Source organism: Ambystoma mexicanum, chromosome 8 (genome assembly GCF_040938575.1).
Source record: "Ambystoma mexicanum isolate Mex_15411 chromosome 8, UKY_AmexF1_1, whole genome shotgun sequence".
Lineage (NCBI taxonomy): Eukaryota > Metazoa > Chordata > Amphibia > Caudata > Ambystomatidae > Ambystoma > Ambystoma mexicanum.
Window position 1 is genome coordinate 455,658,420 of NC_090929.1, and position 12,189 is coordinate 455,670,608.

The following is a 12,189-nucleotide window of genomic DNA, read 5'->3' on the forward strand; positions in this document are numbered from 1 at the left end:
GGGAAACCACACACTTTTTTGAGGGTGCATCTATTCATGCTGAGGGGGGCACGCAAAGGTGGCTGTTTCTGGCTGTATTTGATTTGCGTAGGGGCATGTCAGGGGCGTGTTTCAGCCACGACTTGCGTATACAGTTACTTGGCACAAACAATTCCATGAATAAGCAGAGCGTGCAGACAAACTTCTGCATGCAGGGTCGCACAGTGACATTCTCGGCAGGAGGGCTGTGAGGAATTCGACCATCCGCACGGTGGATGAGGACTCGCCTGGCCTTTTCAAATATTTTTTAAAGAAATCGAATGATGGGAGATCAACCTCAGAAAATGTGTGGGGCTAAACCGCACAAGTTTTCCTATGATTTCCGCACAACAAACACATAGTCAAGTCTACTCTGGCAGGACACACAGGGACGTCATTTGGGGGTCGCCAGAGGTCGCAGCTGCGACCTCTGAGGTCTCCCTTGCGACCTCTGAGGTCTCCCTTGCGACCTCTGTAAAAAAAAAAAAAATGTTCTTCGTTTTTTGTAATGCAAGGTCCTGGAGTGGCTGGCTTTCATGTTCAGGCCCTTTAAAAAAAATAACTAAAATAAGAAGGAGTGCCACAAGTCTAACAATTAAAGCACTGACCCTAAATAAGAAAGAATAGGAATACCAAATAATGTGTCTTTCTCGAATTCTGTACAATAATTGCTAGACTCATTAAGGGTTTATTTCAGGCACACTTCAGGGGGTGAGTCACTCATTTAGTCTGTTCTTAAACGCCTCAGCCTTTCATCCTTCTGAGGTCGATAAATGAGTACCGACACAGGTTGGATGATATCGGGTGTATATTTTTTCTATATATAGCGCTTAAGCGTAAGTGCTATATAATAACACATCATTATCATTTGGTCATGGACGTCTGTTTGCATTCACAGTAATTTGATAATATGGGCCTATACACACTGATCTTAACGCTACATAAGGCGATCCATTTTTGCATGAAATGTACATCACATTATAGTGATATCGTAACCATATTTTTCGTAGTGTACAATGCTATGTGATGTCACTTCCTGTTTTGTCAATGGGTGAAAGGTCATGTTGCATCGTTTCCCGCGATATCACTTCGGGGTGGGGTCAAATGACATCACTTCCTGTGATGTCATCAGGGGGTCAAGGGTCGTGTGATGTCACTTCCGCTACCCCTGGCACTTTGGTGAAATGACGTCCCTGAGGACACAGCCTACAGGCGCAGCCCCCCTGTCATGTTCAGCTGGCCCCCCTGTCATGTTCAGCTGGAATGTGACAGCCATGGGTACATCAAAGCATCTCAGGAAGGGGGAAGGCAACACCTTCCTCCTGCAATGGCCAGCCTAATTAATTATCAAAGGCTCCATGGATCCACACTGCCTATTGTCAAAGTTCGGCTGGTGGCAGCGCATACTGATGAGAGTTAATTGAAACAGGCCTGCTAGAGGCCTGGTCGCAGATCTGACAAAAGGGCACAAGAAACCCAACACCTCTTTGATATGCAATGTGCCAACTTGAAGCTAGCTCCCAACCCTCTGTATGAAGGACAGTGAATGTCATGTCTGGGGCAACTGTTTACAGTAGGCAACCCCTGCAACGGGACCCCCTTTCAGAGGAAAGAAGTATGTGATTTGATGGAGACAGATGTTCTCTGTTCTCGCCACAAACTTCAAGGGAGACCTGCGCTTTCATCAGGAGCTACAGAGAACTCAATTAACCAGAGAGAAACTTTGAACTACAAAAGACAGGAAGATGGGTGGGACTTAGTAGTACATATTGTCACCCCTTACTTTTCCTGTTGCAAATCACTGTGGTTAGGACCTCACGCATAACAGAAGATTGCTGATGTGAACCCAGGATTGGTTAATTAAGGTAGGCTTAGCCTGCACCAATCACTGGGGCCCATTTGGCTTTAAAAGAGGGCTGAGCCCCTCTTTTGGCAGAACATTCGACGACTTTGAAAGGAGTAAGAAGGACTCATTTGGATCTTGGCTGAAGGTACAGTCTGCCTTACAGCTTCTGCCATTGAAGGAAGGCCTGGATTTCCAAGAGGGAAGCAAGATCCCTCCCCTAAACATCTCCCAGGGAATAGAGTGAGATACCGACCTCAAAGGGCCCATCCAGCAGCTCCAGAACTAGCAACCAGCCACCACACAGCATACCCTACTAGGTTCCGCCAGTAATGTTCCCAGGTGGGAAGGACCGGAGAGCCTCTGAACAAAGGACAAGGCTGTTGCCTGCAAACACTCTCCTCAGCTTTGGGCCAGCCGCCTTAAAGGATGCCCAGCGAAGAAGCTAGGAGGAGTGCCACAACAAGCATCAACCAGCATGCATCTTTTAAGGACATTTTCGAGGCAGTCGAGCCCTCTAACTGCACCCGGCTGCACCACTGACTGTTGTCACGCTGCAGGCACTAAAGCCATCTGAGAAGCCTCGACCAGCGTTCCAGCTCTGCCAACCAGCACAGAGACGACGATTCTTGACCCTGAGCCACCGTGTAGGCCAGCCTGCAGCCATCCGTCCAGCCTCGCTGGCCGAACTGCTTGCCACCTGATATCCACAGCTGTCTCCCATCTTGAACTCTGTCACAGGAGGTGCAAAGCATCCTGGAACCGACTCCACGGTGTCGAGCATCAAGGTCATCTCAAACACCAGGTACATGTTTCTGTCCCCCCTGGTCCTTCTCGAAGGACCCTAGTGACATTTACATATCCTTGCTCCATTGGTGCTGAAACTAAATAAGCTTTAACAGTTAAGAATTATTGTTTTACCGACTATCCTCCTGTCAGTATCCGGAGTGCATCCCTTTCCTTCGTGAAACTGTCTGTCCTCTGTGTTTCTTTACAGGGTGGGTTGTATTTTGTAGTGGGCTAGACCCATCTGTTGTAATAATAATAAAGCAGATATTTGTATGCAACTTTGACTGGACAATCCCTTTTATCATTGGGTAATAATTGTATTTTTGCTGCTTTGCAAATAACCAACGATCCACAAACTTGCGGAGATAAGCCTGCCCTTCCGTCCACATTACCGAAATTGGACAAGGAGGTTTATGTTTTACTTGTGTTTCCAATATGTTCGTATCCCTTTTGGTGTACTAGAGATGTGGGGCTGATTGATGGTTTAGAAACCGATATTCCTCCCTGGACCACTGGTGCCCACTGAAGTTGATTTGTCACATTGGTGGAAAACGGTCGGATCAGTTGGAGCCTTGTATCACCCAATGATAAAAGTACTGTTGCAGGCAACATTTAGTCACTGCTAGGTATTAGTAATAGTCATGGATCTTGACATGGAGACTGTAAAAGGCATGACCAAGGATGTCCTGTGTGTCTTATGTCAAGAGAGGGGACTTCCCCACAGCACTAAGGTTAATAAACCTCAGTTGCTGACCAAGCTTGGGTAGAAGCAAGGACGTTTGGGTAGAGGACCACAGGGATGGGCTAGGCCCGGTGTACCCGAACAAACAAGACCTTCTGTGGGTGCGGGGGGGAGGACGAGGACGACCGCCTGAACAGTGTTTCTCTTCAGTCATCCTACCAGGGAGCAAGTGTGGTTTCTCAATAGTGTCACTAAGGTCAGGGGTTAGTGCAGCATCATGCAGGTCCCAGGCCTCAGCACAGCCCTGTAATTGTTCTGGCTGTTAATGAGGTAGTGACTAGAAAGCTCCTGCTTGAGGAGAGGAAACTAGCGCTAGAGGAACAGAAACAGTGGGACAAGGTCACCATCGAGCTGCGCAAGCTGGTGCTTGAAGAGAAGAAGGTGGCCAACAGATCCTACTCTAGCGAAAGCAGCAGTAGTGGTTCGAACCACAGTGCCTGGGATAAGTCCCGGAGGCACATCCCCAAAGACTTAGTGCAGGCTTATGAAGTGGGGAAGGATGTCTTTGACTGGTTTGAAGTGCAAAAACTGGGTTTCCAGCTACAGGAGGATGAGGTACTGTGGGATGTAGCCCTGATGAGTCGCTTACCGACATGAGGGACTGATGCAATTCTTCAGTTAACTCCTGAGGAAAGGCCTGTTTAGGAAAGCATGAAGGCAGCCCACCTTATGAAGTTCTGTAAAACCCCAGAACAGTATCTCGAGAGCTTCAGAGAGCTCGAAAGGAAAGGTTGGCTTACATTTGAAGCGTGCACAAACTTGCTTTTGGAATATCTGAGTGGGTGTGTGGCTGGTAACAAAGTTGACACATTTAATGGGATGTCAAATTTGATTGCGTGTGAGCATCTATTGAAAAATTGTGAGGTTGACCTACACCAGAATCTTGTGGTCAAGACTATCACAGACCCAAGGGAGTTTGCAAAGGCTGCCAACAGGTTTGTGAGTACTGGAATCCAGAAAAAGGCTCAGGTGAGCACACCCAAACCGGAAGAGAAATCGGCAAACAAAAAAGTAAACAAGGATGGGAAAGACAAAGGTCTAACCCAATCCTATTCGAGGTCAGTTCCCCAAAAGAACAAAGGAAAATACCAAAACTCTAGTTTAGCCGTGCACACCGAAAAGAAGAGCACAGGCACCCCTAACACTGGGACACTTGCGTTCTCACCACCCAAAGGTTGTTTTGTGTGTAAGGAGCTGGGCCATAGGAAAGGGAATCCTGCTTGCAAGGGCTTTCCCAAGCAAGCCAGTCAATGTTGGACTCATGGAAGAGGAATTCCTATATATTATAGTTTAATGACTCAAAGGAGTGAAAGGATATTATCCCCTAACAATTAGATTAGGTTATGTGGTGCATACAGGTGTGATACATGTTTCATGTTGTTTTCTTGAATTCTTTGTTTGACCAAGTCGTCAGGGTTTTATGTTTTATATTGAATAAATTCTGTTATATTTTTGTAAACCCGACCCTTCCATCTTTGATATATGCTTGGAAAGATGATGTTCACACTCTGGTTCTGTTCAGGTTATGTCTCCAACTTAATGTGCAACATCTAAGGGTAGCTTGTTGTGGAATCTGTTATATAAGTGGACATGATTAACTTACCAGATGTACCATACGGATGAGTGATGTCGTTTTGATATTTAAAAGGTTTACACAAACCATATTAAACAAAATTTTTAAAAAATCATTATCTTTCTTTACAGTGCAATGGTACTTCACTGCCGCTCTATGCAACTCTTATGCTTGTGTAAAGTGTCACTTGTAGCCCCAGGTTTAATTTCTAGTTAAGGATGCAGTGGCATAGAAGCTGGGGTGTGAGGGCACACCCTGGATTTGGAGCACAGCTATGGTCACTTATTTATAGCCGCCAAGTTGCCTGTGTAGTAAGTGCTTGGCTTGAGCCAGTCCTGGTTTTTACCACTGCGTGCAAGAACCTTTAGGCACATACTTACAATGGGAAAAACGAAACAAGTCCCATAATGCAATATGGAAAAGCCAGGCCGGCTTTTCCATATTGCATTATGGGGCTTGAGGTATTATCAAAGGGCAGCCTGGAAGCTATGCGTGTTATCACAGGCCGGTTTCTGTCTTAAAGACGTGGCAACAGCAGGATGAGGTGGTGGCAAAAGTAGTGCTGGGGTCGCATGGGAACTGCAAGAGATGGACCTCCTATGGCAGCAGAATGGACAGGCACAAACGCATGCACAGATTCGGGTATGTGACATTTGGGCAAATGGGTATGTTCTGAATATTACTAAGCGACCCCCCGTGAGGCTGCGCTGTGTGCTGGTATCTTCACAAACACAGGACTGTTCGCCGTTTTAGGAAACGTGGCTGCCAGGCGTTTAATCTATGAAATGCTAATCGCTCCCCGTGAAAGCGCCGTGATAAAAGCCCGCAGCTTTCTGTAACCGAGCCGCGAGGGCAGAAGCCCACATCAAACCAGCACTGACTGCACTGCCTGCTCGAGTGGAGGTCCAAAAGATAAAGCCGCGTCGGGCGGGCGCACTGCGCCACACATGAAAGGTCCGACACGGCTTCTGAGCCCAGAGGCTGAAGGTTCCCAGCGAGGGCGGCCGCCTCAGATCTGACAAGGTGCCACTAATCATATAAAGCACATCAAGAGAAGGCCCCGGCTCAGCCCGGGAGGTGCAGCTGGGAGAGGTGTGGGGAGTCGGGCATGGGAAGGAGGGAGAGGCAGAGAGAGTCTAGAGTGGGAACAGAGAGATGACATAGAAGAGAGGGGAGAGACGGGCGGAAGTGAATGAGACATAGTGCAAGAGAGGGGAGTGGGAAAGAAAGACTCACTGAGCAGGGAAAAAAGGAAGCAGCAGATATAAGTGGGACAGCAGAGTGGGCTAGGGAGTGAGAGAAGAGAAGAGTGGGATGATGGAAAGGGAAGAAAAAGGGAATGGGAGGAAGTTACAGGGAAGAGAACTCCAGGGCTGATCCATGTCAGGGTTTCAGGATATCCCTTATTGATATTCATGAGTTAGATTTGCATACAATGATTCTAAATGTATACATTTTTTCTCATGAACATTAATGAGGGATATCCTGAAAACCCATCAGGATCCCAGAGACCTGGAGTTGGATAACCCTATCTGACCAAAGACCCCTTGTGGGTAGATTTCAGGCAAATTGTGGGGCAGTTTATGTGGAAGGGCTTGTAGTTTGGTGCCGGTCTTGTTTATCTGAACCCTCTCAGTGCGGGTGCAAGCTTAGAAGTCCTGCTGACATCACAGATTTTTTAGGGGAGAGGTTATTTTACAGGCATATAACCGATGCTTTTGTGTCCTTGTACATTTATTTAACAGCATATTGCGGTCTTCAATGTAGTCACAAGGAATGAACCAATAGAATCAAGCGGAAGATCAGTGTCATGGTCCTGGGCCGCTGAGCTTCTCAGACCCGGCAGCTGCCTTTTGGTCATTGGCGCCTCCCATAGTACATGGAAACAAAACTGCATTTCCTAGGTGCACGCGCAGTTCCATGCCAACACGTTGCACCACATGATGTGACATGCCCAGGGCACTGTGGTTTGCAGCATACACTGAGGAGGCAGGGCTGCCACCCACTCAAAGCTTCTTCTGGAGCCGCCAAGGAAGAACAAGGTGCTCCACAAAACTCTTGGTTAATGCTAGTTTTGAGTCTGTCTCCTTCCCTGGTTCTGTCTATATTCCTAGTTCCTGTTTACAGTGATCCTCTCTGGAGTGTGTAATCCCACCCTGGGACTGTTTTCTTCCTTCCTGTGTAATGAACCTTGCCTGCTCTAGGACTGCCTTTGATTAACCCTTATTGCCTGATTCTCCATGTACCGATTCTTAGCATGTCTTTTTTGGCTTGCTGCATCTTTTACCTTGGATTATTCTATTTTTGTCTCCCTGCTTTTGTTCTACTCTGGTTTTGGGACTTAGACTTTCATACTTCACGATGCCTTCACAGGTGATAGAAACCGAATACTGGATAATTCTTCCTCCACCTTAGTCCCTGAGGGGCATGTTTTGTGTGTTTGTCATGCACCCTCCTCTCTATTGGAAGACCTGCTAGCCTGGGTCAGCGCTCAACTGTTGGAGCTCCATGATACATTGTGGACAGGCAACAATGGATTACCTTATGCTCACAGAGTACTTTCCTGACCAAAACAGCCATGGTTCCGCTTTGCAATGGTGTCTTGATGCTACCACTTCTGGACACCATGGAAAACAAAAGATCATAGACCTACTTAGCCATTGGTGATGTTGGCCTACGTTACAGATTGATACTGCCAACTACATCCAGACCTGTTATATATGTGCACAATGTAAAAGTACCAGAAGGAAGCCTGTGGGGTTGTTACACCCTTTACCCTTGCCTACAAAACTATGGCATACAGTCTCTCTTGACTTTGTTACAGTTTTGCTACTGGTAAGGAACTTGGATACCATATTGGTTTTGGTGATCGCTTCCCTAAGACCCATCATATCATTGGCTGCACAGGTATACATACCATCTGCTGTGACATTGGCCAAAATCTTTGTCCAAGACATATTTTCCGCTTTAAAGGATTGCTTTCAATTTTGGTTTCTGATTGCAGTTCGAAGTTCCCAGCCCATTTCTGGAAGGAATTTTTGCAGCTTTAGGCTATCATTCATAGCATGTCCTGCTCATACCACCCTCAAACCGATGGCCAAACTGAACGACTGAACTAAACACTAGCCACATTTCTATGTGGTTTCAGTTTGCAGAACCAGCTGGAATGGCATACACAGTTGCCATTGGCAGAGTTTGCTTACAACAATGCTCAACACTTAGCTACGAGTGTGTCTCCCTTTTTTGCAGTCACAGCTATCATCCTTCTATGTTACCCATTGATACTTTGCTGATGTCTAACAATCCCGGCTACTGATCAGGTGACTGGTCACCTGGTGCTGATCCAACAACAGGTGTTGGACCATCTACAACTCACACAGGACCATGCTAAGCTGTAGGCCGACAGATGCTGTAACCCTGCTCCCTTATATGCTTACGCTGTGAGACCCAAGGTGTGGCTGTCCACAAGAAATCTCACTTTATTGGGGTCCATGAAATTGTTACCCAGATATGTGTGGCCTTTATTCTGTCATGCAGGTGATCAATCCTCTGGCCACGGAACTAAAACCATCCGACACCTGGCATAACCATCTTGTTTTCCACGTTTCCCTGCTTAAGGAAGTATGGCCCCACATTCGACATCTGTTGCGGCCCACACCATCTCTGTACAGGGCAATGAAGAGTTTGAATATGTAACATCATGGGTCTGCTTTATTTCCATGGCAACCTCTTCTTGTTGATTGATTGGGTAGTATATATCCTGAAGAATGCACCTGGAGCCGTGGGAGAACATTCATGCTCTGCTTCTGTTGTGCCATTGTTTCTCTCACAACAACCTATCACTATGCTCGGTGGCCCTGCGAGGGGGTACTCTCATTGTGCCGGCTGCCAAGCCTCTCCGACCCAGCGGCTGCCTTTCGGTTGTTGGCACATCCCGTGGCCCTGGGAAACAAAACTACATTACTCAAGCGCACATGTGGTTCCGTGCCAACTCGTTGTGCCACATGATGCGGCGTGCTGAGGGCACAGTGCTTCACAGTGTACACTGCTTGCTTGCAGCTTCTTCTGGAACTTCTGGGGAAAACACAGCGCTTGACAAAACTCTCGCTGATTGCTAATGGTGAGCCTGTCTCTTTCCCTTTTTCTGTGTCTGTATTCCTAGTTCCTATTCATCAGTGATCCTCTCTGGAGTGTATCATCCCTCTCTGGTATCATAGACTGTTTTCTGCCTTCCTGTGTAAAGAACCTTGCCTGCTCTAGGACTGCCTTTGCTTAACCCTTTTTGCCTGATTCTCCATGTACCGATTTGTAGCCTTTCTTTTTTGGATTGCTGACTCTTTTACCTTGGGATTATTCTATTTTTGTCTCCCTACTTTTGTTCTACTCTGGTTTTGAGACTTCGGCTCTCTGGACTTTGCAACCTTTCTCTGGATTCGTGTTTTATAGACCTTGCTGGATTTTGCCCTTTCTTTTTACTCCTCAGTTTCCACTGTTGTTCCGCTCTGGAGCCCCTCCCTTTTTATTTCCTTCTTTCGTCCTTATGTCGTCAGAATGATCCTCTCTTGCTGCCCTTTCTGGATTGTTGCTTTGACTCCTTCTTATCCTGTTTTAAACAGGTACTTGTATTCGTTGGAGGGTGTGGGTGGGAACTGTGAGAGGTTGATTACTGTTCTGGCTCTAATTTCAGTTTTTTTTTCTATAGATCCTGAGGGTGTCCTTTCTTTTTCTTGTTTGCTCTTTGGTTGGGTGGCTCCAGGTCTTTTCACCTGGGGTGACCAGTTTGGGGAGAGGACAGGAATCGTCCACAGACACTGCGGCCTTGGCACCTCTCCCTGATAATTGCAGAGGGGTGTAATGCTTTCTAGCTAAGATTGCTGAACTCCCTATTGAACTGCTTGCTTCGATAGGACAAAAGCCTCCTTGACAAATATTTAGCTCACCTCACCTGTTGGTAGAGCAGGCGGAGCATAAGGCAACTTTCTCAGGGTTGTTGGCAGGATGCATGTATCAATCACGGGGCAAGTAAGCTAAAAGTAAAAGAAGAAAAGGTTTGATCCAAAGAGTTAGTACAAATTTTGACAATGTATGAACAAGTCACCACTTAAAGGGTTAAGTATGGAGATGAAAGAAATCAGATAAAAAATGTGAATTGATTTTTAATAACTTTTAATTTTACAATTAGCCAATAAATGTATAAGAAATCGTCAATTTGTGATGAAATACACCTCAAATGTTCCATTTTTTTAACGTCAAAAGCTGAGTAGGGAAAATCTCCTCAAAAATAGTCTGTGAGACATCTATGTGTTCGCCAGAGGCTCTAAGGGATCCAGGCTGATCAGATGGGCCAGAAGGCCTGGAAGGAGTCATTCAGAAGCCTGGTCATAAAGTGCACTCTTTCTGGCTATTCGATGATGAAGAGCAAAATGCCCTTGAGCTTCAAAGAAGGTGAGATGGCGATGACATGGGGGTCTCTCAGCGCTTAGACTTACTTCCCACTCCAATGCCAGAGGGGTAAAGTGAGGGAAGCACTTGCATAGTGCATATAAAATGGTGTCCGAGTCCATGTGCTACCGTGTTGTCAAAACCTTGACTTCGCCAGTGGCTGTCAGCTGCACAGATCATGGGTTCTCCCCCAGACTACTTGCATTCGACTTGCACAAAAAAAATCAGATCCCATAATGCCGTACATGGGGAGCGTGGGTTACGGGGGTGCCCCCTGCTCTCAATGTTCGGCATTATGAGCTTCGGGGGATGCAGGTTTGGCCCCCGCTTCCATACCATTGGAAGTGGGGGACAATAATGAAAAAACAACAGAAAAAGGGACCCTGCGCCACCAGCTGTGGTCGGAAGTGACGCCGCAGGGATAGAGGAGAGTCGGCGGCACACTTCTGTATGTACCGCGGAAAAGGTAAGTAGGGGGAGGGGTAGGGTATGCGGAAATGTCAACGACCGTGATCTATGTGATCACTGCGCAGCAGGATTTTGCAATTCCATATTTTCGGTTTCGAAATGTACTGCTTCGCGGTAATCATATAGATCCAAGTCGATTAGATACTCTGAGATTATTGGGTCTCTTAGTCCACGTTACTAACCAACGGGTTAAGTGTGTGCTGTGTCTGTGCATGTCTGTGTTTGCCGCTTCTCAAATTCACTACAAACCCATCTCATATCGTAACTAATAAATCCGCTTTGCAGTAGAACGAGTTGGATTTTGGAAAGAATGTGTGGTGACTCGAGATACATTGTAAGCTGTTCCTTCTGATGGGCTTCGGGCTATGGTAAGGAATATCCATATCAAGTATGTGTATATATGGTTGGTCTGGAATGCTAAGTAAATTGAGGAAAGAACAAAGAAAAAGATAAAATGAGGAATGAGAAGCAAGGGAAGGAGAAGGGGCAGGCAAGAGGGGGTCTGGCGATTGGAACCCTGCACCCCTTAAAGAAAAAAAAAAAAACTCCCAAAACACTGGTCAAATTTCCTAATTTTCATGGAGTCATGAAAATTGCCAAGACGCAAAACTGACATAAAACCAAACAAGACAGACTCCTCATGTCTGAAGCGTGCAGGGTTGTAATTGGCTCTGGAATGAGAAGAGCTGGGCGACGGTGCACAGATGAATCCCCTTTACTTGAAACCTATATTTAAGGCCTGTGGCCCTGCTCCCCCACCAAGCTCAGCCACTATTCCAAATGCATCTGATTTCGCAGCGGGTGATTCGCTCGTGCACTCCAGGTCCTGGGTAATGAAATGCAACAAGGCCAGCCTTGGCATCCCCTGGGTCAGCGTGCATCACGGCCGGCGTTGGGAGATCCCCGTGGGCGCTGAGGCTCAAGGCCCGCCAGCGGATGCCATGGCGACGGGCTCCTCCGTTGCCAATAACACGAGCTGTTGCTGATGCCTAATCTGTGTGCTTCACGCTGTTGGCAATGCTCATGTTGACGTGTTTTTCATGAAGGCCTTTTGTTTGTCCACAGGATCCGGGCGCATTGGGATCTGAATATTTCCTTCCGTGATTCTGCTTGCAGGTACTGTCTAGTATTAATTACTCCTAATAATAGCAGTGATGCTGACGAGAATACGAATCATTGTGTCTCCATTTATTTAGAAGACCCCACAAAATGAATTGTTATTTGTATTTTAAATGATAGGTATTATTATTACCGTATCATTAAAATCAATGGAACTCCTTTTATTAAGTTCTGCCGGATGAAAAGCTGAGTCGT

At 46.6% G+C, this 12,189-nt stretch overlaps 1 protein-coding gene across 4 annotated transcripts in view; it reads left to right on the forward strand.

Annotated features, from left to right (window-relative positions):
• Positions 1-12,189, forward strand: part of SAMD11 (sterile alpha motif domain containing 11) — a 312,464-nt gene that overhangs the window by 120,812 nt on the left and 179,463 nt on the right. For 3 of the 4 annotated variants that reach the window (XM_069610053.1, XM_069610054.1, XM_069610056.1), the window contains exon 4: positions 11,941-11,991. The exons of the other annotated variant lie outside the window; for it this stretch is intronic. In XM_069610053.1, the coding sequence (XP_069466154.1) occupies positions 11,941-11,991 (51 nt within the window). The remainder of the gene's footprint in view (positions 1-11,940; positions 11,992-12,189) is intronic. 4 annotated transcript variants of the gene reach the window in all.